The 24,497-nt window shown below is 57.0% G+C and overlaps 2 protein-coding genes across 7 annotated transcripts in view; one reads left to right on the top strand and one right to left on the bottom strand.

The window, feature by feature from the left end:
- Nucleotides 1-2,771: 2,771 nt before the first annotated feature.
- On the bottom strand, nucleotides 2,772-18,886 carry PPP1R7 (protein phosphatase 1 regulatory subunit 7). 3 transcript variants are annotated; one of them, XM_019958053.2, is made up of 10 exons: nucleotides 18,736-18,886; nucleotides 15,608-15,736; nucleotides 12,681-12,736; nucleotides 12,072-12,137; nucleotides 11,370-11,500; nucleotides 10,877-11,039; nucleotides 9,682-9,798; nucleotides 8,745-8,849; nucleotides 6,240-6,326; nucleotides 2,772-3,059 (listed from the first exon to the last, which is right to left on the bottom strand). In XM_019958053.2, the coding sequence occupies exons 1-10, from the start codon at nucleotides 18,785-18,787 to the stop codon at nucleotides 2,883-2,885; spliced, it is 1,083 nt and encodes a 360-aa protein (XP_019813612.1). In that variant the 5' UTR covers nucleotides 18,788-18,886; the 3' UTR covers nucleotides 2,772-2,882. The 3 variants fall into 3 exon arrangements, with proteins under 3 accessions (XP_019813612.1, XP_019813613.1, XP_070643180.1); XM_019958054.2 differs by lacking the exon at nucleotides 18,736-18,886 and adding an exon at nucleotides 16,159-16,220; XM_070787079.1 differs by lacking the exon at nucleotides 15,608-15,736 and having other exon boundaries at nucleotides 18,736-18,802.
- Nucleotides 18,887-18,893: 7 nt separating this feature from the next.
- Nucleotides 18,894-24,497, top strand: part of PASK (PAS domain containing serine/threonine kinase) — a 33,878-nt gene continuing 28,274 nt past the window's right edge. For 3 of the 4 annotated variants that reach the window (XM_070787073.1, XM_019958048.2, XM_019958051.2), the window contains exon 1: nucleotides 19,011-19,738. The gene's annotated coding sequence lies outside the window, so the exon portion shown is untranslated. Of the gene's footprint in view, nucleotides 18,984-19,010; nucleotides 19,739-24,497 lie in introns of those variants that run through there. The other variant, XM_019958049.2, reaches the window with a different exon arrangement.

Here is a 24,497-nt window from a genome sequence, read left to right as displayed (position 1 = left end):
TAATCACAATGGTGTGATCATTCACCTAGAGCCAGACATCCTGGAATGTGAAGTCAAGTGGGCCTTAGAAAGCATCACTACGAACAAAGCTAGTAGAAGTGATGGAATTCCAGTTGAGCTATTTCAAATCCTGGAAGATGATGCTGTGAAAGTGCTGCACTCAATATGCCAGCACATTTGGAAAACTCAGCAGTGGCCACAGGACTGGAAAAGGTCAGTTTTCATTCCAATCCCAAAGAAAGGCAATGCCAAAGAATGCTCAAACTACCGCACAATTGCACTCATCTCACACGCTAGTAAAGTCATGCTCAAAATTCTCCAAGCCAGGCTTCAGCAATATGTGAACCGTGAACTTCCTGATGTTCAAGCTGGTTTTAGAAAAGGCAGAGGAACCAGAGATCAAATTGCCAACATCCGCTGGATCATGGAAAAAGCAAGAGAGTTCCAGAAAAACATCTATTTCTGCTTTATTGACTATGCCAAAGCCTTTGACTGTATGGATGACAATAAACTGTGGAAAATTCTGAAAGAGATGGGAATACCAGACCACCTGACCTGCCTCTTGAGAAACCTATATACAGGTCAGGAAGCAACAGTTAGAACTGGACATGGAATAACAGACTGGTTCCAAATAGGAAAAGGAGAACGTCAAGGCTGGATATTGTCACCCTGCTTATTTAACTTATATGCAGAGTACATCATGAGAAACGCTGGACTGGAAGAAGCACAAGCTGGAATCAAGACTGCCGGGAGAAATATCAATAACCTCAGATATGCAAATGACACCACCCTTATGGCAGAAAGTGAAGAGGAACTAAAAAGTCTCTTGATGAAAGAGGAGAGTGAAAAAGTTGGCTTAAAGCTCAACATTCAGAAAACGAAGATCATGGCATCTGGTCCCATCACTTCATGGGAAATAGATGGGGAAACAGTGGAAACAGTGTCAGACTTTATTTTTTGGGCTCCAAAATCACTACAGATGGTGACTGCAGCCATGAAATTAAAAGACGCTTACTCCTTGGAAGGAAAGTTATGACCAACCTAGATAGCATATTCAAAAGCAGAGACATTACTTTGCTGACAAAGGTCCGTCTAGTCAAGGCTATGGTTTTTCCAGTGGTCGTGTGTGGATGTGAGAGTTGGACTGTGAAGAAAGCTGAGCGCTGAAGAATTGATGCGTTTGAAACGTGTTGTTGGAGAAGACTCTTGAGAGTCCCTTGGACTGCAAGGAGATCCAACCAGTCCACTCTAAAGGAGATCAGCCCTGGGATTTCTTTGGAAGGAATGATGCTAAAGCTGAAACTCCAGTACTTTGGCCACCTCATGTGAAGAGTTGACTCATTGGAAAAGACTCTGATGCTGGGAGGGATTGGGGGCAGGAGGAGAAGGGGATGACGGAGGATGAGATGGCTGGATGGCATCACTGACTCGATGGACGTGAGTCTGGGTGAACTCCGGGCATCTGATGGACAGGCAGGCCTGGCTGCTGCGGTTCATGGGGTCACAAAGAGTCGGATACGACTCAGTGACTGGACTGAGCTGAACTGGAGCCGCAGTCAGGCCACTCTTGTTGTTTAGGCGCAAGTTCTGCATCTCGTCGGGAACCGTGCCCTGGTGTTTGCAGACCCCGCCAGCAGCTGGGCGTGCTTTTAAACCAGGGGTTCTGGTTTCAGTGCTGCTGCAGGTTCCTCACTTGGATTTATGTTTAGCTTGGACGGGCTCCTCCACGTTTCCCAGCAAGGGCACTCAGACCCTGAGCCCGTGTGTGTCTACAACGCCTCTCTCTCATCCTCAGACCTGCCTGGCCGAGGGCAGAGTCCCAGGCTCACAGCACAGTCTGCAGGCTCCTTCTGGGCTCAGGCCACACCTGAGCCTGCTTTCCTGGCCCACAGCCTGCTCGGCCGTGTCGGCCACACGGCCCATTCTGGCCCAGATGTGAGTGAGGACTTGGACGTGACCTCACCCTCAGCCCACCAGGCAGGGGTCACCGCTGAGCTCCCAACCCCAGCGTGGATGCCTGGCTGTGACAAGCTCCTGGGCAGCCTGCCTGCAGGACTCCCTGTGACCACAGGGACTGGCTGCCCCTGTGAGACGTGGCTACAGACGCAGCCGAGGACATGCAGTTTTAATTCCATTTTAACAAACTTAACCTTGAACCGACGCAGACACACGAGGCAGGAGGGGCCCACACTGGCCGCTCAGCTCGAGCCTCGGAAGCAGGAGGAGCCCCGGGGACCGCGTGGTTTGGTTCTTAGGCTGCAGAAGGGCAAGTCTGAGGCCCCGCGAGATGACAAGGTCCTTGTCACACTCAGGGTGACTGTGGGTGTGAGTTTATACAGAAAAACACACTGATGGGGTAAGAAGGGGCAACGTAAGCGTGGCAACGAGGGCAGCTCTCTGGACACAGTCCTGTGGAGACCTGGTGGGCTCAGACCCGCCAGCGGTCCCACACCGCGTGCAGAGGCTGCTCCTCCGGCCTGAGGGCTGCGGGGACCGGTGGGGCCCCCCGCCCTCCAAGGGCACTGGGGGCTGCGGCACACGGGGCTGAGACGCCCTCTGCCTGCAGTTTATTGCTAATACATACAGTTTACAAAGGGCATCTACTGGCCCAAGAGACTGCAGAATTGTGGGCAGAAAGGCCCGAGGGCCCCTGGACACTCTCCCAGACTCACTGCTTCACCCTTGGGGGGGCTCTGAGCGCCCTCTGAGGGGAGGACACGGAGCGCGGGGGGGCCACACCTGGTCGGCGGGGACGGCCCGGCACACGCAGCTTCACTCAGCGCCTTTTTATTGCCTCTGGGTTTGTGACTGCCGATACAGTGACGCTGCAGGAGCGGCGGGCGGGCTAGAACCGTGGCCGGGAGGCTCTGCAGGAGCGGGCCTCAGAACCTGACGAAGGTGGCGTCGATCTGCCGCACGCTGGGCAGGGCCAGCATGATCTTCCGCCGGTACTGCGGGTCCCGCTGCAGGGGGTTCCGCTCCAGGTACACCGTCTCCAGGCTCCTGGCGCCCTTCAGCTCGTCCAGGTCACTCCAGCAGTCCAGGAGGTTGTCGTTCATCTGGGGGGACAGGCACGCGTCAAGAGATGCCTCAGGACCCCACGGCCCTCACCCCGCCCCATGCAGAAGATAGGCCGGCCGTCCCCCGGGCGTGCGCTGGCCGGGCTGCGTCCCGCGGGAGGAACCTGGCGGACGCGCTAAGTCCATGTCCGGTAGAGGGACGAAGGAGCCGCCACACAGTGCCCGCCCCTGCCCCAGGCAGAGAGGGTTTCTCAGACTCGCCTGCTTAAGGAAGCCCGTGTTCACGGAACTCCCCGTGGGCCTCGTGTGCCAGCCGCCCTGGGACACCCAGGTTTCCAAACTCGGAGGCTGTGGAGGCCCCGAGGCCTGCTCCCAGGGGGCGCGGTGCCTCTACCGCAAAGGGACAAGGGCTGCTTCTGGAGGAGCCGTGACCAGCGCCCCGCCCCGCCCGTCCATCACCGTCCTCCGGGCTCCACCACGTGCAGTCAGGGCAGGAGGAGGCTGTGGCCCAGGGGCTGGGGCTACAGCCGGCCAGCCAACAGGGGCCGCATGAGCACGGGGTGCACTCCTTCAACACGTGCCCCTTGGTAAGCACGGCTGTCTGGCTCCTGCTGTGGTCCGGGGGCCCCTGGCGCCCACAGTCTTACTGCCCCACACCTTCCAGACTGGACGGACGGCTCTGCTCTCCAGTTGGTCTTAGTGTTTGTTTTGTGTTTTAAGCAGCACCTTCTACCTTTCTTTTGGCAAAACACACAGTCTATTTATAAGCATTTTTTGTATTTTCTTCCTTAAAAAACATGGCTTCTGTGTTTCTGCTACAAAATACGGCGATAACGGGGGAGTGCTGCGAGGTGTGTTCTTAAGGCAAGTCTGTATCACGTGAGTGTCAATAACGTCCACAGAAGTGAAAAGACACCTTCATGGAACAAACTGAGCCCTGTCTCTCCTTCAGAGCGGAGGGCGTGGCAGCCGGATCTACTCCGACCCCTTTCCCGTGTCGCTGGTGGTGGTGTCCGTGACTCGCCCGCGCCTCCTCTCCCCTCCAGTCATCTGAGCCAGACGTGCACGCCACATGCTCCCCCCGTGAGCCGTCACAGGTGTGCTGACTCCGCTGTCCCGGCAGTTACTGCGTTCACAAGCCCCGGGCCTCATCAGTTCGGGTGTTCCGAGCACGGCCAGCCTCCAGCGCTTTCCCCAGGATTTAGGAGAGTGGACCTAGGGGTTTTGCTCAGCGCCAAGTGTGTTCCCTCGCCTTAGACAAGGGAACTCCCAGATGCGTCTTTGTATGTGTTCAAAATGAAACTCAAAACCATTCACCTGTATTGTCTCCACAAAAAGTCTAGAACATCTGGAAGGGTCACGCGGCGGGGTGGGTGGGGGGCGGTGGTCTGTATGTCTCTCCTGAGATCTTCCCAGCCGAGGTGTGAAGGAGCAAGGCGTGGGGAGTGAGCTCCCGATGCGCTCGTCTTCTCAAAGAACCTCCCGGAAGCACCACTTTAGTTCCTTCCGATCTAGACCGCCTCCTGCCTCCTTCTCGGTTTTTCCTGTCACAGGAAGTGACCTTTAAAGCAAGCTGGCTGCTGGTCGTGCAGCAGGGCCCGCACCCAGATGCAGCGGGCTGCTCCCTGCGGCCGCGAGCTTGTTCTCCAGCCGTTCCACACTTGACCGCTGCGTTACGTGGACACACAGTGGAGGTCCCCCCAACGTCCTGACCAGCACCCCTCGCAGGCAGAGCACACGGGGACGGCGGCCTGTGGCCGTCTCTCTCCTGGGTACGTGTGGTCGCGTGGGCACGCTGGTGACCCCGAGGACTCTGCCAACTCCTGGCGGGTGAGCCTGGGCTCACACGTGAGCGTCCTGCCTGAACCCACGCTGGGGTCCTGCTGCAGACACAGCCGGGATGGCGCTCTAGGCACACGGTCTCCAGAGTCTATTCCAGTGGTTGACATTTACATACAAAATTCACATTCACTTCCCCTCCAATTCAGCAACGCTTGAAACAAAACCCAGATGTGGGAGAATGCTCAAGCTATTTTTCTGACGCAACAAAATCACTTGTAGGCTGCTGGCATCAGACTAGGAGTCTGCTACTTCATAGAAAGCTGGGGGTCGGAGAGCACGCGAGCCCCCCAGACACAGCCAGTCTGCTTACGACCCCATCGTGGGGGCATCCTGCCTCCTGGGGCCTCTGTCACTCAGGCCAGCACAGGCTCCCGGGAGGATCGCAGGGGCACGAGGGCCGGCACCTGGCTGGGCTGGGGTGAGGGGTGGGCGCATGTTGTGTGCCGCGTGCCCCGGTGCTGGAGCAGCCCGTCAGGACCCCGGCTCTGGGCTCCTGCTCTGGCTGTGTGGCTCCCTGCCTCTTCAGACCGAATCTCTCTGCTCGGATCCTCTGCCGATCCCCGGCCACACCCTCCTGCAGGGCTGGGCTGCACACCAAACCGCAGCTCCCACGGCTCGCTTCACGCCGGACTTCGGAGGCCGGCCCTGGCGTCGTGCCCTGTGCCGTCACTAGGGGGCAGCGGCGTGCTCACAGGGAAGCCCGGGGCACTTCTGAGACGGGGAGCAGAGAACACCCAGGACGCCAAAGGGCTGGCAGAATGGCTGGCCAAGCAAGGGGCAGGCCGTGGACACAGCACAGATCTCTGACGACGCTGCTTTACACATGGCACTCCCTGTAGGAGTCACGCTTGGGGCACGCATGTGGAACCTTGACCCTGAGGATCTCAGCTGGGGGTGGACCTGCAACGCCCGCTTCTTTTGCCTCGTTTCTCATCAGTGGGCTCCAGGAACCACCCCCATCGCCATGAGACCAACACGAGGCACGTTCCAAGGTGACCAACCACAGAGGCCCATCCATACTTCCTCCCGTGGTTCTGGGCTATCTGAGCTGGAAGCACGGCCCGAGGGCTGCGTCTGGAAGCCCTCCAGCCACACGGCGATCCTGGGACTAACCCACACGGATCACGGCTTCCCAGGTTCTCACGCGCCTGGCCATCGACTGCTCTGCCTCTGGGCTGGGGCAGGGCCTGACTGCCGTGACTTTACCCAGCTCGCTGGTGACGCTGTTGCTGGAAGGCCACACGCAGCGTGGGGACTGCGTCTGCGGCCCCCCGAGCCCTCGGTCCCTGGCCCAGCCCCTAGAGCCACAGCAGACACACTCCAGGCACCGGGACCCGCTCAGCTGAGCGCCAGCAAGCGCACATGCGTTGCACTTACCCAGAATTCCTGCAGCTCTGTTAGGTGGCTGACATTCTCAATCTTTTTGATTCTATTTGACGCAATGTCCAACATCGTGAGTTTGTTCTAGAACAAGGAGATAAAATTTTCCTGCATTACCTCATTTCTGCTGCGACTCTGTGGCCATGCACACCGCGCTGGGCGCTGGGCTTACAGCGCGAGGCGAGCTGCCCTCTGCCCTCACAGGAAAGGGGGTGTTGGCGGGTAGGGGTGGGGGGCATGGCCCTGCGCCCTCCTGCAGCTCCTGCCCAGTTTACACCAAATCCTCTCCGCTGCCTCACTGCGCTTGTCCCTGGGGTCTGAAACCAGTGCCATCGGACTCCACGACCCAGACTCCCACATCCTGGTCCAAAGGACCCCAGTGAGATGCCCGGGCCAGAAGGGGCAGGTAACACCTGCCAAAGCAGAAGAGGCCTGGGCGCTGGGAGGCTGCCCGGGCCCCTGGGGTGGGCCCTGAGGGGCAGGAGGTGTAGCAGCGTTTATCTAGTGCCTGTCCCGAGGAGACATTCAACCCCAAGCGATCCTGAAACAGTCCCTCTTCACTTAGGGCAGAGGACCCAAGGCATGGCGAGGGCAGGGAAGGGCCAGGCCCCGCGCCATCCCTTCTGGAAGGGACTCTGCTTCTGGCGCAGAGAAGAGCGCTCGAGCAGCCCATCTGGGCGCTGACACGGGCAGGGGCTGCTTCTGCCGACTGCTGCTCAGATGGCCACTGACTGCAGCAGGCCGGCAGGCACCTGCCCGCGGGCTGCAGGGGCTTTGGGCAGACAGGGACTCGGGAGAACCGCGCAGGAGGCGGCGCGGGGATGGTGGGGTGGGGCCCGGCTAGGCCCGCTGTGCCTGCTTCAGGGGCTGGGTGGCGTGGGGAGCGCGTGCGCGGGAACTGGCCGGGCTGCAGCCTCTATGGCATGTGGAGGCCGTGACCCCGTGGCAGCCCCCGTGCAGAGACCAGGGCGGGGGCGCCCAGCGGTCAGAACAGGCCCAAACCTCCACACAAGGACCCCATCCCGTGCTTGATGCTACCTTGAGATTTTCTGGGGAGCTGGACAGTGTTTTGAAACCTCATTCAAAAGCAAACCAGTACTAATTACTTAAAAAAAGGTAAGGAGAAGGATGGGGGTAAGGTGGGGCAGGGAGAGCAAGCGCCCCAGAGAGTGCAGCGTCTGCAACCACAGTCTCCCCGGGCAGAGCTGCGGCAAGGCCCAGCACCCGGAGAAGCCCGAGCAGGGCGGCCCCGGCGCCGGGGGAGCGGGCGTTCTCCGTTTGGGAGAAAGATCACTGACCGCTGGCCTCGTACCACAAGAGTAAACTCCAGGGAAGTTAAGAGATGCAGCTCAGAGGAAAATACAGGACAACTTTTGCTCTCTAGTTGGATAAAGCCTGTTCCATTTGATTAGGAGGACGTTACAAAAATACAATTCCTTTAAAGCCACAATTCTTTGTCCTGTTTTGCTGCAGAGGCCCACATGGGGTCCAGTACCGGGCCGGGCCGGGCCGTGCAGCACACCTCCGGGACACCTCCCAAGTTCCCGCCCCGTCCTGCCGGCCTGGCGTTCTGCTGCTCCCGGGGGCCACGCCCTCTCCCGCGCAGACCCTCCAGCTGGCCGCGGGGACTGGCGTGGGGAGGGGTCCCTGCCCAGCCCCACCTCTCAGAGCCTGGCCTCGACCTCCCATCCTGCGCCGCCCGGGCGTGCACCCAGGTCACACGCCAGCTCTGCAAACATCCAAGTGAAAGGCAGGGGAGGTGCCACACCCACTGGAGGCGAATTCACCACCTCTTCCAGAATTCTGTAAATGTTGGTGAAACAAAATCCAGAAAGTGGGTTTCCCCTAAAACCTCACTGATGTTGATGAGGCCCAGGGCCAAAGAAGCCCTTACGAAGATTGAAACAGTGCTTACCAGGCAACCGACTAGGTTACACCTGCTGGCAATTAAAACAGGAAAAAACACCCAGTGAAATGGAGTGAGTTCAAGCATTTTATTTGTCTTGAATACTGTGCTGGGGGAAAGCAGGCTGGCCTGTGGCAGCTGAGGAGGGCAGGGACTTCCTGCAGGCTCAGGGCCAGGGCTGTCCCCCCTGCCCAGTGCTTCTAAGGCTGTCCTGTGCTGGGTGGGCAGGGCTGGTGGGGAGGGAGGGGGAGAAGGGGGGAGGGGGAGGAGGGAGCGAGGAAGGTGCAGGATCTGGGCTCTCAGCTGGGGGTGGGGCCAGGAAGCCGGTGGCCAGGGGCAGGAAGAGAGGGCAGCAGCTGACAACTAAGAGTCCTCCACGGCACAGGGACACCCAGGAGCAGCTAGGGTTTCTGTTTTAATTACTGCTGGCCATGCCACGCTGCACGTAGGATCTTAGTTCCCTCACCAGGGACGGAACCCGTGTCCCCTGCACTGGAAGCTCGAAGACTTAACCACTGGACCAACAGAGAAGTCCCTAGGGTTTACTTTTCAGACATCTTCCCAGGGCCCACCCCGCGATACAGCTCAGCTCTTACATTGTTGTCCAGGCCCTCGATGACCTCGATGCCGTTGTGGCTGAGATAGAGCTCCCGGAGGTTCACCAGGCTCTGCAGGCCCTCGATCTTGGTCAGCCGGTTGCTCTGCAGGGAGAGTTGGAATGGCGTGAGACCGGGCGCTTCTGGGAGCAGGGCGGCGGACACAGGGCTCCTGAGAACTGGGCGCCGCCCACAGTGCCTGCAGGGGCCTGGCCCAGAGGGAGGCAGACTAGGGCCCTGCGTCCGCCGTCCTGGGCCAAACTCGTGCACACGGCCAAAGGCTTTGATGCACAAAACTCACTTTTCAAATTCTACTTGAGAACGGTCTACCTCAAATAATTAACTCAAAAATGTCAAAATCAGAATATTTAAAATCATTTGGTTCTCATTTCTTTTGGCATCCATCGTAACTCGAGTTAGAGCACAGCGCCCGCTTCTCACACGGATTTGAACGACACCTGCTTTCCGAGAGGCATGGGTGGTCCTGGGGGTCCTGTCCCCATGGCCTGCCACTGATGCCCCCAGGCCCACCACCACGCACCTGCTCCTGACGAAAGGAGCCGGGCCGCAGCCACGCAGGCACTGCCCACCCTACGTGGGCACTGCCCAACCATGCCCAGGTGGCACGCCCCCGAGCACGGACGGGACGGGACGGGACGGGAGTGTCACTCCCACCATGGAGCCCAGCACAGCGTGAGCTGTGGAAAGATGAGCTGCCCTGGCTAAAAACCGCCTGGACTTTCGTTAGGAGAAGATACGTGGTGTGTTAAGGAAGGAAACCTCAGGTCCATGCCTGTCACGGGTGTTGCAGATCTGTGAAGTGTGATGTCTCCATTTCTCACTGACAGTGAAGCCAAGTGCTGCCCAGCGTGGAGACAGTGGACGAGCAGAGCCCTGCCCCAGGGGCGCGCGGGGCGGGAGGCTGGGCGGTCCGTACCTGCATGCTGAGGACGGTCAGGTTGGTGAGTGCGTCAAGATTCTGAAGCTTAGTGATCTTGTTTTTCCCCAAAAACAAACTCTCCAGGTTGGTTAACGTGTCGATATTTTCAATCGCCTGTGAAAATCAGGACAAGGCAGCAGTCACTGGGGAGGGGAAAGGGCCCGCCCCCTCGGGCGAGCCGACGAAGCTGCGTGCGATGTCAAGCAGGAATTACCCACTCTGGGATCCCCCCTAGGCAACCTCACTTCAGAGTGCAACCTGAGAACAAGACGCGGTGGTGTCCTGCGGGTGACAGCTGCGGGAGCCCCGGGCCTGGGACGCCTCCAGGCTCCTGGGGGTGCTCTGCCCCTCCCTGCTCTGCCCCGTGCTCCCCAGTGCCCTGTGGGCAGCTGCGCTAGTGAGCGCCCCCTGGCAGGCCTCAGGTGCCCGCCTCCCGGGGACACCACTCTCCCACAGCAGGCTAGCTGAGCTTTTCCGGCAGGGGCTGCAGTGGGGCCTCTGAGTGCAGAGCGAGCCTCTTGTTCAGTCCTCACAGAACGGGCCGGGGCTGGTCCGGGAGGACAAGGACCCCGGGGCAGGGCAGTGACGCGGCGCCCCCCCCCCCCCCCCAACGGGACGCTGCGCACACGCTGATGCCCGGGCCACGCCCAGTCTCACACGCACTGCTTTGCTGCTCTCAGCCGCACCGCCACCAACGGCACAAGAAGCCCGTGCCGCAACTACTCTGCTTGGTTTCGTCCTGTCTAGCTCGCAAGGGCCAGCCTGAGCTGACCAGTGTGCTAGAAGCTTCCAAAAGCTGGAGGGGCATTTCTGGCATGGAGGTGGAGGAAGGGCTCAGAAACCCCGCCCTCAGCCACTCAGCAGGGGTGTGTGGGCCAACCATGCACCAGGCTGTGCCCACCCCACCACGGCCCGGAGTCGGGGCCCGTCACCCTGCTGTGCACGGGCCCCTCTGTGCCAAGAGGTGCGTCTAAAAACACACCCAGCGGCATGTTGAAAAGCAAAGCGCTGGGGGCTCCTGCCCGGCAGAGTGCAATGGGAGGATCAGCTAAGAGTTACATTGTGACTCGAATGAGGAGCAACAGAGTGCTGTGTGCAGAAGAAAGGGCCACGCTTTCACTAACACCGACCCCCAGCGAGCACGCGGTCTCGTGAGACACAGCTCCAGGCCGCGCCCTGTGCCCACACCCACCCGTATCCGGTTGGACCCCAGCTCCAGCATCTGCAGTTGGTGCAAGCTGCTTATGTTCTCAATTTTGTTGATCTTGTTGTTGACCAAGAAGAGCTTCTTCAGTCGTGTCAACTTATCAATTCCTTCAATGTTTCTCAGTAGATTAAAAGAAATATCTAAAACCCTGGGAACAGGCAAAGCATTTATTAACAAGCATAGGCCACACCGAGCTCAGGATGTAGCGGGCTTAGAGGCAGCAGCCCGCCCGGGGAACGTGGCGGGGCGGGCAGCCCATAGGGCCCCCGAAGCCTGCTGCCCCGGCTCCCAGCACAGGGCTGAGGACAGAAACCGTCTTCTCCCCGAGGAGCTCAGCCTGACATCTCCAGTCAAAGGCTTCACGTGTGGGCTGGGACTGTGGGCAAGCCGGTGCCCCCGGGGGCTCCCCAGGCCCAGGTTCGGGCTGCGGGACTGGTTTGGGGGTGGCTGCCGGGCCCCCTGCAGCCTCACAACTCACTCCAGCTCTGTCAGCGCGTCCAGGTTCTCGATCCTCCGGATCTGGTTGTCGTAAAGGTCCAGCTCTCGGAGGCTCTGCAGCCCCTCTAGGTTCTCAATGCACTTGATCAAATTCTGCCGGAGGCAGAGCGTCTGGGGGACAGAAAAAGGGCAGCTGGCACAGGCGACGGGGAGGCCTGCAGGAGGGCCCACTGTCCCCGGACTTGGCCTCCGCACACGGGGTTTTCCTCCTGTTTTCTAGAAAGGTGCTGACCTGGACAGGACGGGCAGACACCCACGGGGATGGAGGGAGGCCCTGATGAGCGTTCTTACTTGGTGAGGGAGGCCCTGGGCAAGGGGAGGGGTGCTGTTTTGCAGCAGAGAGAACTCTCGGTGGCTCAGTTTTGAAAACCAGACTGAACTGTAGTGAGTTAAGCACGCGCAGTCTGGGCTGCACGTGGCTGCAGGCAGGCTCTGATGGAGGCACCGCTGATCTGAGCCACCGCGTGAACCTGGGGAGAGCCAGCCAGCCGAGCATCCAACCTATCACCCTGCAGGGCTCAGGGTCAAAGGTGCCCGAGGGACGCTCCCGGTGCAGTGCGGCACCTTCCTGAGCACGGTCACCACGCAGAACTGATCTGTTCCGGTTTATCCACATCCTGCGGGGGGATGCACTCTGCAGGGTCACATGGGCCCCTCCCATGCAAGGACGAGCTCCTCTCACCTTCACTTTCTTCAGCACCTCAAATCCTTCAATTTTTCCAATGCGATAGTGATTCAAATCAACATCCTGAAACAGAAACAAAACCTAGTTCAGCTGCAGACAAGCACCTGGAGACGCGCTCCCCGGGCTTGGAGCCACGAGGAGGCTGGGAGGCGGCGGGGCTTGGGGAACAGTGCCTTCCGGAGCCGTGGGGACAGCTGACGCGGGCACAGCCGTGCCGTGACAGGCAGCGGCCTGATGTGAGACCGACCCTCCGAACTAGCGGCGCAAGAAGCCTGCTCTCGCCCACGCGCCCCTCGTCACCCCTGGGGGCTGCCCCGCCCTCGCCTGCGGCTCCTCATGGCCCCAGGACGGTGCAATCATCTGACGCGTGTAGCAGCAGTCAAGGTGCTGCCTCTGCCACACAATTCTTGGTGTGTAAAGCACAATGAGATCAAGCACTGGTGTTAAAAACAGTGAGAACACAAGGACTCTGAGCAACCAAGGGAGGCCCCGACTACTGGACCTTCCAGGGAAACCACCTACTAATCTGGCACCTTCGTAAAAGACACCCTGATGGCAGAGCACTCCGCCACCAGGCCCCTGGGGTGGCTGAGCAGGCAGCGTTACCTCTGCGTCTCTGTCCAGGCTAATGGTCTCCATATCCACAGGCAGCTCTTGTCCTTCTGGAAAAGGAAGAAGAAAAAGCCCATTCAGAGCTCTGGTCTCCAGGAGCACGTGCCTGGCCATTGGGGGCCAGCTGAGGCGGGCTGCCTGAAGCGCGGGGCCAGCTCAACAGAGGAGGACCCTGTAGGCGACACCCGAGGGCAGCGATGACGCGGTGGAGCTGACACCTGACAACCGGCACCTCTTAAGGTTCTGTCTCCTGAACTCAGCTACTGGCAAAGGCCTCCAAGATCCCACCCACGTCCTACAACTTTCCAAGAAAGGAAATGTAGTCTGAAGCTGTTGGCAGAAGGGCGGGGGGTGACCGAGCCTCAGGTGACCCGAGCCAGCAGCACGGAAGCTGCCCACCGCCACCTTCCAGCGCAGCCTGCAGCGGTACCTCAGGGCAGCCTGCCCCCAGTCTTTCCCTTCTGGTCTGTGGCAATGAATCAGGTCACTTAAATGTGGGTCATGCCAGGCACATCAGATGTTCTAGGACGTGCCTTTCATTGCTTTGGAAAATGGCCCTGCATCTACAGACACGTCTCTCTGCACAGAGCAAAACAAAATGAAGCTCAGTTCAACCGGCAGGATCAAAGAGCCTTGCCAAGTAAGTGAAACAGCGCTTGCTGAGGAGCCGGGGAGGCTGGGAGCCAGTCCACCCTGGAGAGCAGTCTCCAGGGCCCCGGAGGGGCCAAGGAGGGCAGGTCCGGACCAAGCGCAGCACGTCTGACTAGAAGGCTGAGCTGCTCTCCCAGCCTGCCAGGTGCATCAGGACCTGCAAGAGGTCACGCACAGAACCGGAGAGCATTTCCATGCAGTCTGCTTTTGCTCACAACATGCTGCTGAAGAAACTGGGTCGCCTGTGTGCAGAGCGCCTGGTCCTTGGTGGGCGTGCCTGCTGTCTGGCCTGTGCCCCAGGGACGACGGTTACCGCCACTGCTCAGCGGCCTCCTGCCTCTGCGTCTTCCCTACAGCAACACTGCCCACATCCTGGCCTCATACCCCCGGCGCCTCCCCAGGACGGGCAGCTCACACGCTGGACTGAGGCCCTGGAGAGGCACGCCAACTTGGGAGCAGCCTGAGAGACTTCCTGGCCCTATACTGGCTAAATTCATTGTACCGGCTTTTCCATAACTGTCAACAATGGCTAGTTAAAAAAGAAAACATGCCGTTTACTCTAGGTCAGCCATAGCTTTATGGAATCAATGGCTAGTTAAAAAACAAAACATGCCACTTACTCTAGATCAGCCATAGCTTTATGGAATGTCAACAAATCCAAGAATTAAATAAAAGGAGCTGAGCAAAACCAAGAGACTGCCCAAAATGACCCTCTTCAGAAGACGGCACGGCCGACAACATCGACTCAGAGCCGCAGAGAGACACGGCTCAGCAAAGGCAGGGCGGCCACGTGGGGCCCAAACCAGGATCCCGGTCACAAGGGGCACGCAGCGCAGGGCGGCGTTCAACACGCCCGCTTCACCTTTGAGACAGACGCTACCAGCCACCTTCCTGAACCTCTCACCTATGTTTCAAGTGTTAAAACATTAACTTACAGAAAATAAGGGAAAGGTAGCAGCTGACAGGTATGAATCTGTTTACTGGAACCTAAAGACCTAAACAAGCACAGGAAGGAGCAGGCCCCGGGCCTCTGAGGACTTAGGCAGGCGCGCCTCCCTGGAGGACTGCTAGCCAGGTTCCTGGAGGCAGGAGCCCGGGTGGGACCCGCTTCCGTGCCGGGAGCGCCCGCGCCAGCACGCTGGGTGGCAGGACGTGCCGTCAGGCGCTCGCCCCGGCCTCCCGTGACTCAGCCCCAGGGAGAGCTGTCACCCATCCCTCCCACGCGCTTCTCCACCCACATGGCTTCCAGAACGCTGCCTCTGAAGTTCCTAAATAACGTGAGTGGTACTTCTGTGGTAGTTGCCTTTTGCCTTGAAATTAGGTTGCCATAGTTACCAAGCATGTGAGCTGGCACAGAGCATGATGTTACTTTAAAGACTAGTTTTCCTTTTATCACCGTAAGAGGAATGCACGAGTATTGATGCCTTAAAACCCCCACGATGGAGACAAACCGAGAAAATGCAGAATGCACAAGGCCCTCTCAACCTGCTGCTTAGAGATCCCCCGCCGCAATCACTGGACATGTTTTCTCTCTCAAGTAGGCAAAACTATATGCTATTATCAATATTTAAAAAACAAAGATAGGATTTTAACATGCACATTGTTTGTAAAAAAAATCTGCTTTTTCCACCTAATATATTTTGGACATCCTTCTGTGTGTATGGTTTCCCTCACTTCTCTCAGTGGAAACTGATTTTCTAAGCAAACAAAGAACAAAGGTTTCGATCATGGTTCAGGGGTGAAAAACCACCATTACAGGCAGAGAACACTTTTTTCAACTCTAAATTCATTTTGCTGTTTTTAATCACTAAGAAGACAATTTAGAAGCTGATCCTCAGGCTGACAAGCATGGTGGAGCGGGATTCAGAAACGACCTCTCTGAGATAAAGTTAGTCCATGTGGCCGAGGCAGGAGAGGAAGGCACGCAATGCTTATTTCACTTCAGTCTCGCTTTCTGAACATGGGGGTGATACATGATTTCCTGGTTCTGTTCCAGAGGACACACTCATCCAGTATCACCAGTGGCTGTATTTGCCTTCCGTGAAATTAGGAAACCATCCATCTTGCCTGCAAGTGCCCTAAGTATGGAGCTGACTCAGCGAGCGCCTCAGAGGGGGCCCTGCTCCAAGCCCTCGCCCACTGGGCCCTGTGGGCCTCCAGAGTGGGCAGGGTCCGTGCCGGGTGGCATCCCTCCCCCGTCCCCAGGCTGAGCACAGCAGAGCTCGTGTCCTGCCGCTGAGTGGGTCTCAGGCCCTCCTCTCGGCCGGTACCTTCTGGGTCCTCGTCTCCCCGCTCCTCTCCATCCTTTAGGCTGTGCGCGCTGAGGTCCGCCACCATCCCGCTGTTCTGCTTCTTCCCTTCTTCGTCGCCCGACTCTTCTGATTCAACCCGCCTGTCAACTGAACCCACACACACCCATAAGAACGCATATTCACGTTAGGGAACTCAGTGAGGAACATATAACAGACTGACATCCAGCTGGAAGTCAGAAAGACTTCATTCAAGAACTTTTGTTGAATTCAGGTCAACAAACATTTGAGTACTTTCCACGTGTGTCCTGGCACCATGTGAGGCACCACCCAGAGGAGGGGAGGACTGGGCTTTGGGAAGAGGGTAGACCAGGGAGGCCGCGGGTTACAAAGGTGAGGAGCACACTACTCCTGCTCTCAAGGAACTCGTGAAGAACGCCAGGTATCTGGAAGGCCTGGGTGGCTTGTGGCTGAACGTGCTAATGGTAACACACAGAGAAGCACCTCCTGTCCGCGCCCTCTTGGCCTGGATATCCACACAGAGGGGACCGTGTGACCCTCCCGCCACATACCTTCATCCAGGCTCCACTATCCATTTGGCCAAGAAAACCAGCCCAGTTCACAGGCCCACGTTCTGAAAGAAATCAAGACTAACTCAAATCAGACTGTGGGCAGTGGGGCGCTCTAGAAAAGGAGAAGACAGCCAGCAGTGCTCCACGCCCCACACGAGTCATGGTCTTAACACCACGGCACGGTCAACCCAGCGCAGTCCTGTACTCGGTGAGTGCCGAGTCGCCTCAGTCGTCGGACCGTAGCCCATCAGGCTCCTCTGTCCGTGGGATTCTCCAGGCAAGAATACTGGAGTCGGTTGCCATGCCCTCCTCCAGGGGAATCTTCACAACCCAGGGATCAAACCCATGTCTCTTATGTCTCCTACATTGGCAGGCAGGGTTCTTTACGACTAGCATCACCTGGGGAGCCCAGTTAAATGTAGCTGACTGGTAAAAAATCTTTTGGCAAGACTGTCAGATAATTTTCCTTTTTCTCAATTTTTTTGCAACCTCTGTGGAAGCCTGTCTGGAAGAGCTAGAGCACTCGCAGGCTGCATGGTGTCATCAGTCACAGGGCAAGGATTCTCTCTTCTCTGACCACAGCTCATCTACAGAGGGGTGTGTTCCGTGGGGAGGGACGCTGCTTCAACTCCGAGTCTTCCACTGGGATTAGTAAAGCAGCACCAGCAAAGGCTGTTGGCCAAGTCCTGATGAATTCATGTCTAACACCACCACACCCATTCCTTCTTCCTGCGATTTACTGGCAACTGTCTTAGATCAGCTACTCACTACCTGTGGTCTTGGCTCCTGCCTGGCCTCCTAACTGGTCTCTCAGTGGCTTGTCTGTCTGTTTAAATCTATTCTCCAGAGACTCTGATCTGATCCCAGAATCCAAATCTGATCTTTGACTCCCCAAATGCCTAGAATGCCCATGACTCTTCCTGAGTGTGCACCTTACCCCGACAGACACAGCTTTGACCTGTTACTTCCTTTTCGAAGCCTCAGTCTCCTCACAAGTAGAAGGTGCAGTACAGTACCCACATATCAGCGTCGCTGTCAGGCACAAAAGCATGTGTGTGACATGCATGAAGACGTGTAATAAATTAGCCGTCACTAGGCACAGCCTCTCTGCGGTCCAGGCTAAGGGACAGCAAGTCTACTGGGCAATGGTCTGGTGCAGCTGAGCCCAGGGTGGCAGGGGCTTAGCTCATGAAGGGCAGCCAAAGTGAAATATGGGATAGCAGATCAGCATACCAGGTGACCGTGGGGCACTGGGGACAGTGGCCTGGCTCAAGGTATTGGCAGGGGGAACAGGAGAGGTAGCAAATACTGGGAGATACTAGGGAAGTGGGGGCAGCAGAGCTTGCTGATTTGTCGAATGGGTGGCAGCCAGAGAGAAGGAATTGCCTAGGTTTCCTCCCATTTGCCATTTACCAAGACAAAGAGACGGCTGAAGAGGAAGTGGGAGAGGTGGGAGGGCGGGAAGAAGGCGGCTAAGAAGAGGTGCTTCCCTGCTCAGAAAGACCCAAAGGTCTCCAGATCCAAGACCTTCCCGAGCTCCTCCCCTCCACCCAGGCCCTCCACCACGTGCCCTGCGTGCCTCACCCGCCACACTCTCCTCCAGTACCCCTGTCACTCCTGGTCACTCCGACAGGTCACACTCCCTCACAGCCCTATGCCTGTGCATGCTTTCCTTCAGCGGAGGCGGCCTTTGCTCTTTCCCGCCCCCCCCACCCCCAACCCCGGTCTCCAGCCTGGCTGACTGGTACATCCTTCGAGGTGCAGCAGGTAGCTGGCTCTGGCTGCTGCAGCCATCACTCCCAAACATGGGGCCGCCTCTTCCACCCCTTCCCTAGCACTTGACACTGGAGACCCCGGCTTCTCTTCGGGAGCCCTCAGGAAACCAGCAGAGCCAAAAGTACAATGAGCGCTCAAAGACACGACTGGCTCTTCCCTGGGGCTAGGTGTGCATGTAATTATATACACACATAACACGCATGCAGATTTGTTTTCAACAAAGCCAAAGAGTTGAAATTAGTCTTCTGGATCTATTATAGCTTTGAAAACCGGAACCTGTCGATTCTATCACTCAACTCTCTGCTGGGGTCAGCCGTTCCCCTCAACCGGTTCGCTTTCCAGAGGACCCTTCTCCACCCCTGCCGCGTCCACCAATGAGCTGCCTCGGGCGGGTCCCAGCGAGCCCGCGCCTCGTATCCCGGTCAGCTGCCTGGAGACCTGTCTCGCGGGTCAAGCTCAGGGATTCGGTGCGAGGATCCCAGCAGCTGGGGCGGGTACAGGGGGCTGCGGGACCGCCGCGCCCTCAGTCCTCACCCACAAGCCCGGCCCTCCCGCCGCTCGCCCCGGCCCTGCGGCCCCCGTCGCCCCGGCCGCCCGCGCCCTCCCGGCCACTGCCGCCTCAGCACCGGGGTCCGCGTCCGGCTGTCCGGGGCCACCCCCGCCCTGCCGGCTGGCAGATGTCACGGGGCGCGCGGGGCTGGGCCCGGGCCGCCCCGTTTCTCCCGGGCATGACTGGCACGGGCTGCCAACCCCGCCCCCGCCCGCCGGGCCCTTCGGTCGCCGCCCTGTGGGGCCGCTCACCCTCCATCATTTCCTGCGACTGTTGCTGGCCCGCGCCGCGCTCCGCCGCCATGTTGGCTGCTCTTTCCCTTTCCGGAATCTGTCGCCTCAGGCCCCTCAGCCAATCAGGGCTCCCAGCTCAGAGGTTTCCCAGCCAATGGGGCCCCGCGCTCCTGCGCGGCTCGAGAGCCTCATGGGAGTTGTAGTTCACCCTCGAGGCCGCGCGTGCCTCCGCCTCCGCGGCGCCAGTCTCCCCGCCCGCCAGGCAGGTAATGGGCGCACTGGAGGCTCTGGAGGCGGGAAGCGGGATGAGGGCAGGGATGCTCGGGGCCGCAAGCACGGAGCCGAACCTGCGGGCGAGCGGAGAGGAGCGTGGGGTCGCTCTGCGCTCGTGGACTGGTGGCGGGACACGGCGGGGCAGCTCCCCAGTCCCTCCGAGCCTCGGTGGCGGCGTCTGCAGAATTGGGCAGACATTGTCCCGGCGTCGCGGTGTGGACTGAGCCCGTACAAATGGGCCGCTTCCAGTTAACGCTCAGCGCGGGGCGCCCGCTCTCTTTTCCGGGGCCTGTCCGCTAACGGGTCCGGAAGAGCTGGTCGGACCTGGACGCCTATCTAGCTACTGCGGGCGCCGCAGTCCGAAACGGGCCCCGGCATCGGGGGCCGTGAGGGAGCCGCTCTCTGCTCCGCGCCTTCAGGTCGAGGCCTCCGAGAGGCGAGGTCCGCGGTCCTCAGCCTTCTCGATTCTGAGACCGGAGGAAACGGCGTCCGGTGACCGCGCTGGCGGAGGCGCCGTTTATTTTGGCTCCTCCGAGGCACCGTAGACGGACTCCGGCGCGTCCCTAGCAACAGTTAGCGCGGGCGTCTCCTCGCGGGTTCCCTGGGTCCCCGCCCACAGGCGCCGGCGGTTGGCCTCTGGGACCTGTCGATCGGCGCCGTCGCTCTGCCATTGGCTGGTGGCGCTAGAGGCGCGGATTGGCGCCCTCCCGGCGCGTTGAGAGCTCGGCGGGTGACTGGGCGATCTCAGGTGAGCCACCCGCGTGGGAGCATCGCCCCGCGCCCCACGTTGTCCCACTGCCTTCCCCGCGCGGCCCGCTTGCCGCCCTGTGGCTGTTCGCGCCTGGCCGGTCCCGCCCCTCAGCGCCGCTCAGGGTCTCGGCCTGGGCCTGGTCCCACCCGGCGCTCGGTCCTTGCCCGCAGAGGAACTGTGCGCGCCTGTCCCACCCCTGGAAGGGGCCAGGAGGAGGCTCGCGGAGCTTGACACCCAGGAGCCCCTCAGTGGACGTGTGTGCGGAGAGCCGTGAGCTGTAGCACCTCATCCATGCTGCCCGACGTCCCCACTGCACACCTGGGCTTTGTCTTTAACCTCCTCGCAAGGGTTTCTTTCCCTAGACAAGGACTGTGGCCTTGCGGTGCGGTCTTATGCTTTCTGTCCCCTTACCTTCTACATTTGGCAAAGTAAACCTATGTTGATTCTGTGTCTCACTTTCTCTTGCGGGTTCCCCTCTGTGTCTTCCTGCTGTTGCTTTCTGGTCAGTTAAGTCGCTCAGTCGTGTCCGACTCTTCGCGCCCCCATGAATCGCAGCACGCCAGGCCTCCCTGTCCATCACAAACTCCCGGAGTTCACTCAGACTCACGTCCATCGAGTCAGTAATGCCATCCAGCCATCTCATCCTCTGTCGTCCCCTTCTCCTCCTGCCCCCAATCCCTCCCAGCATCAGAGTCTTTTCCAATGAGTCAACTCTTCACATGAGGTGGCCAAAGTACTGGAGTTTCAGCTTTAGCATCATTCCTTCCAAAGAAATCCCAGGGCTGATGTCCTTCAGAATGGACTGGATGGATCTCCTTGCAGTCCAAGGGACTCTCAAGAGTCTTCTCCAACACCACAGTTCAAAAGCATCAATTCTTTGGCGCTCAGCTTTCTTCACAGTCCAACTCTCACATCCATACATGACCACAGGAAAGACCATAGCCTTGACTAGATGGACTTTTGTTGGCAAAGTAATGTCTCTGCTTCTGAATATGCTATCTAGGTTGGTCATAACTTTTCTTCCAAGGAGTAAGCGTCTTTTAATTTCATGGCTGCAGTCACTATCTGCAGTGATTTTGGAGCCCCCCAAAATAAAGTCTGACACTGTTTCCACTGTCTCCCCATCTATTTCCCATGAGGTGATGAGACCATATGCCATGATCTTAGTTTTCTGAATGTTGAGCTTTAAGCCAACTTTTTCTTTTTTTTTTTTTTTAAGCCAACTTTTTCACTCTCCACTTTCACTTTCATCAAAAGGCTTCTTAGTTCTTCACTTTCTGCCATAAGGGTGGTGTCATCTGCATATCTGAGATTATTGATATTTCTCCCGCAATCTTGATTCCAGTTTGTGTTTCTTCCAGTCCAGCGTTTCTCATGATGTACTCTGCATATAAATTAAATAAGTAGGGTGACAATATCCAGCCTTGACGTTCTCCTTTTCCTATTTGGAACCAGTCTGTTGTTCCATGTCCAGTTCTAACTGTTGCTTCCTGACCTGCATACAGATTTCTCAAGAGGCATGTCAGGTGGTCTAGTATTCCCATCTCTTGAAGAATTTTCCACAGTTTATTGCTTTAAGACATAATTTCTTGCGTGAATGACTGTGACTCTCCCCTTCCCCCTGTTGGTCAGGTTACTTCAAAGCAGGCTTTGAAAGTCAGTCTTTGGGGTAAGAGCCGTAACTGCCGGCAGCAACAGGAGGCCCTGGGAGTTAGCCCAGTTTCTCCAGACCCGTCTTGATGGGTGGACCCCTCCCCAGGGGCCCTGTGGGACTCATTGCAGCTCTGCCTGAAAGGCTTCCTCACTCTGCTTTGCTGGCTCAACTCTGCTGGTGCCTCCTCCTGGACGCCTGTGCTGACCTCTCAGGTCTGAGAGGCGCCCTTGACTCACACACTCCATCTCAGCAGCGTCGCCCTGGATACGCTGGAGGGGGCCTGGACGCAAGAAACAGTCTCAGGATAGACCCCACACCTGACGTCGAGAGGAAGACAGGTGTTAGGGTAGGGTCTCCTGTGGCTCAAAATGACATCTTGTCATTTTCAGCTCTGCCCGCCAGCCTGTTAGCCTCATGCTCTACTGCTCTGCTTGTACAGCAGTGGTGGGAGCAATTGGAACCAACTGTCTCCTAGCGTTTGTTCTCCTGGGAGAAAGCCAGTTGCTTCCAGACGTTCACCTGTAAGAGCAAGGAGTACTTTTCCAGAAGCTCCCTGCAAACCTCTCCTTCTGTTTGATTGGGGGTGGGGAGCGTCACTCACACTTTCTGGAATCAAGACCAGCACCAGGAGCAGGGTTACTCTGAGGCACCATAAGATGCTGTCTGCGTCCAGCTTCCCGTGGCTTCTGCTCAGAGGGGATGCAAAACAGAATAATCATACACCGCCTCCCCCCGCCCCCCCACCGCCCTTAAAAACCACCCCACCTATTCCAAAAACTTTGGCCTGGATTTGCAGGCATTTCTGATTAGAGTTTGAGTCAAACTTGAACAGGTGAGAAAGGAAGTGATCTAAGGACATGTGAAGCTGGGCTCTGTGCCCTCAGGAGCCACCCTGGGGCTGTGGCCCCGATGTGCTGTGTGAGGCTGAGCTGGCTCCACAGACTGTGCTCAGGACAGAAGGTGCGAACGGAGAAGAGGTGGTTTTTTCTGAGGCCACTTCTTGGTTTATCAAGTTTTGACACTTTTTACTTTCTCAGTTCAGTTTAGTTCAGTCACTCAGTCGTGTCCGACTCTTTGTGACCCCATGAATCGCAGCACGCCAGGCCTCCCTGTCCATCACCAACTCCCGAAGCTTACTCAAACCCACATCCATTGACTCGGTGATGCCATCCAACATCTCATCCTCTGTCGTCCCCTTGTCCTCCTGCCCCCAATCCCTCCCAGCATCAGGGTCTTTTCAGTGAGTCAGCTCTTCCCATCAGGAAGTAAAACATAAAACATTCTGTGCCCTCTCCCCTCCCTTCATTTCCTTCTCTCCTGTCCCCGGTTTTCCTCATTTTTACAAAGTAAGCTTTTATAACATTTACAACGTATGCTGAAGAGTTTTATTTATTTACTCATTTGTTTATTTACTGTCTTTTACAAAGTAAAGCTCTATAACATTTACAGTGTCTGAAATCATAATCAAGTCTGCTGGGCTTTGTCTATATTCCGGTTGTAGAAGTGGAAAACTAAAACATGACCATGTCGTCGTCAGTTATTGTAGGAATAATTAGAACACTGAGATGCCGAAAGAAGGACATCTCAAGCTGTGACGTTTAGATGTTGCCCCTGGGAGAGCAACACCTTCTAACAGTTTATTACTTCGCTTCTTTCTTGCTTCCTGTTCATTATTTGGTTCATGGTCAGCTGTTACTGGTTAGGATCCCATGAGCTATGTAAACATGCACACGTAAAATATCTCAGTTTTTCACTGTATACTAGTTGATTGATTCGCAATATCAGTCACAAATCAAAACAGTAAAGTGGACACGTTTAAGCCACCACCCGAATTAGGACGTGGAAGACCCTGTGCCCTCGTTCCCCTCCTCCTTGCAGCTCAGAGGACCCTCGGAAGACACCTCAGCCTGATGTTTGGGTTTGTCATGTAAGTGTGTATCCCTAAACTGCGTGGATGAGGGGATGTTACACAGAAGGAATCCTATTGACGATAGTCTTCTGTAACTTGGTTTTTTTTCACATATGTTACTAAGATTTGGAGAAGGCAATGGCACCCCACTCCAGTACTCTTGCCTGGCAAATCCCATGGACAGAGGAGCCTAGTGGGCTGCAGACCATGGGGTTGCTAAGAGTCGGACACGACTGAGCGACTTCACTTTCACTTTTCACTTTTATGCATTGGAGAAGGAAGTGGCAGCCCACTCCAGTGTTCTTGCCTGGAGAATCCCAGGGATGGCGGAGCCTGGTGGGCTGCCTTCTATGGGGTCGCACAGAGTCGGACACGACTGAAGCGACTTAGCAGCAGCACCTAAGATTTATCCCTGTGTGTATAGAATTTATTTTCACTCTATAATTCATAGCACAAATGTACCAGGATTTTAAGTCTGTTTTCTAATTGAGGAATGCTTAGGTTTTTATTTTTTCTTTTGCCATTATGAACCATACTGCCCTGAACATTCTTGAGTGTGACTTGCTACCTGTGTGCAAAGATTTCTGTAGGATGTAAATCTTAACAGTGGAAAGTACTGTCAGAAAAGGTGAACATTGGATTTTTTTTCTAAAGAGATTATATTAATTTGTTAGTGTTCCCATTGATTCACATCTTTATCAACATTTGGTATTAGAGTTTTTAGAACTTTTAATTTTTGCTGATTTCAGTTCAGTAGCTCAGTTGTGTCTGACTCTTTGTGACCCCATGGACTGCAGCACGCCAGGCCTCCCTGTCCATCACCAACTCCTGGAGCTTACTCAAACTCATGTCCATTGAGTCAGTGATGCCATCCAGCCATCTCATCCTCTGTCGTCCCCTTCTCCTGCCTTCAATCTTTCCCAGCATCAGGGTCTTTTCCAGTGAGTCAGCTCTTCACTTCAGGTGGCCAGAGTATTGGAGCTTCAGCTTCAGCATCAGTGCTTCCAATGAATCCAGGACTGATCCCCTTCAGGATGGACTGGTTGGATCTCCTTGCAGTCCAGGGGACTCTCAAGAGTCTTCTCCAACTCTACAGTCCAAAAGCATCAATTCTTCAGCACTCAGCTTTCTTTATGGTCCACCTCTGACATCCATATGTGACCACTGGAAAAACCATAGCCTTGACTAGACGG

This window comes from Bos indicus, chromosome 3, assembly GCF_029378745.1.
Source record: "Bos indicus isolate NIAB-ARS_2022 breed Sahiwal x Tharparkar chromosome 3, NIAB-ARS_B.indTharparkar_mat_pri_1.0, whole genome shotgun sequence".
NCBI classification, from domain to species: Eukaryota; Metazoa; Chordata; class Mammalia; order Artiodactyla; family Bovidae; genus Bos; species Bos indicus.
The sequence above is the reverse complement of the archived record's forward strand: the minus strand, read 5'-3'. Positions and strand labels throughout refer to the sequence as shown.

What these genes read in the sequence shown, in the direction of transcription:
- PPP1R7 (XM_019958053.2), bottom strand. Translation starts at nt 18,787, where the DNA reads ATGGCGGCGGAGCGCGGCGCGGGCCAGCAACAGTCGCAGGAAATGATG. An exon ending in GGGAGACGAGGACCCAGAAG is followed by an intron (nt 12,737 to 15,607) that starts GTACCGGCCGAG and finishes TTCCTTTTCCAG; the next exon opens with AAGGACAAGAGCTGCCTGTG. An exon ending in TGGGGTCCAACCGGATACGG is followed by an intron (nt 9,799 to 10,876) that starts GTGGGTGTGGGC and finishes TGATTTTCACAG; the next exon opens with GCGATTGAAAATATCGACAC.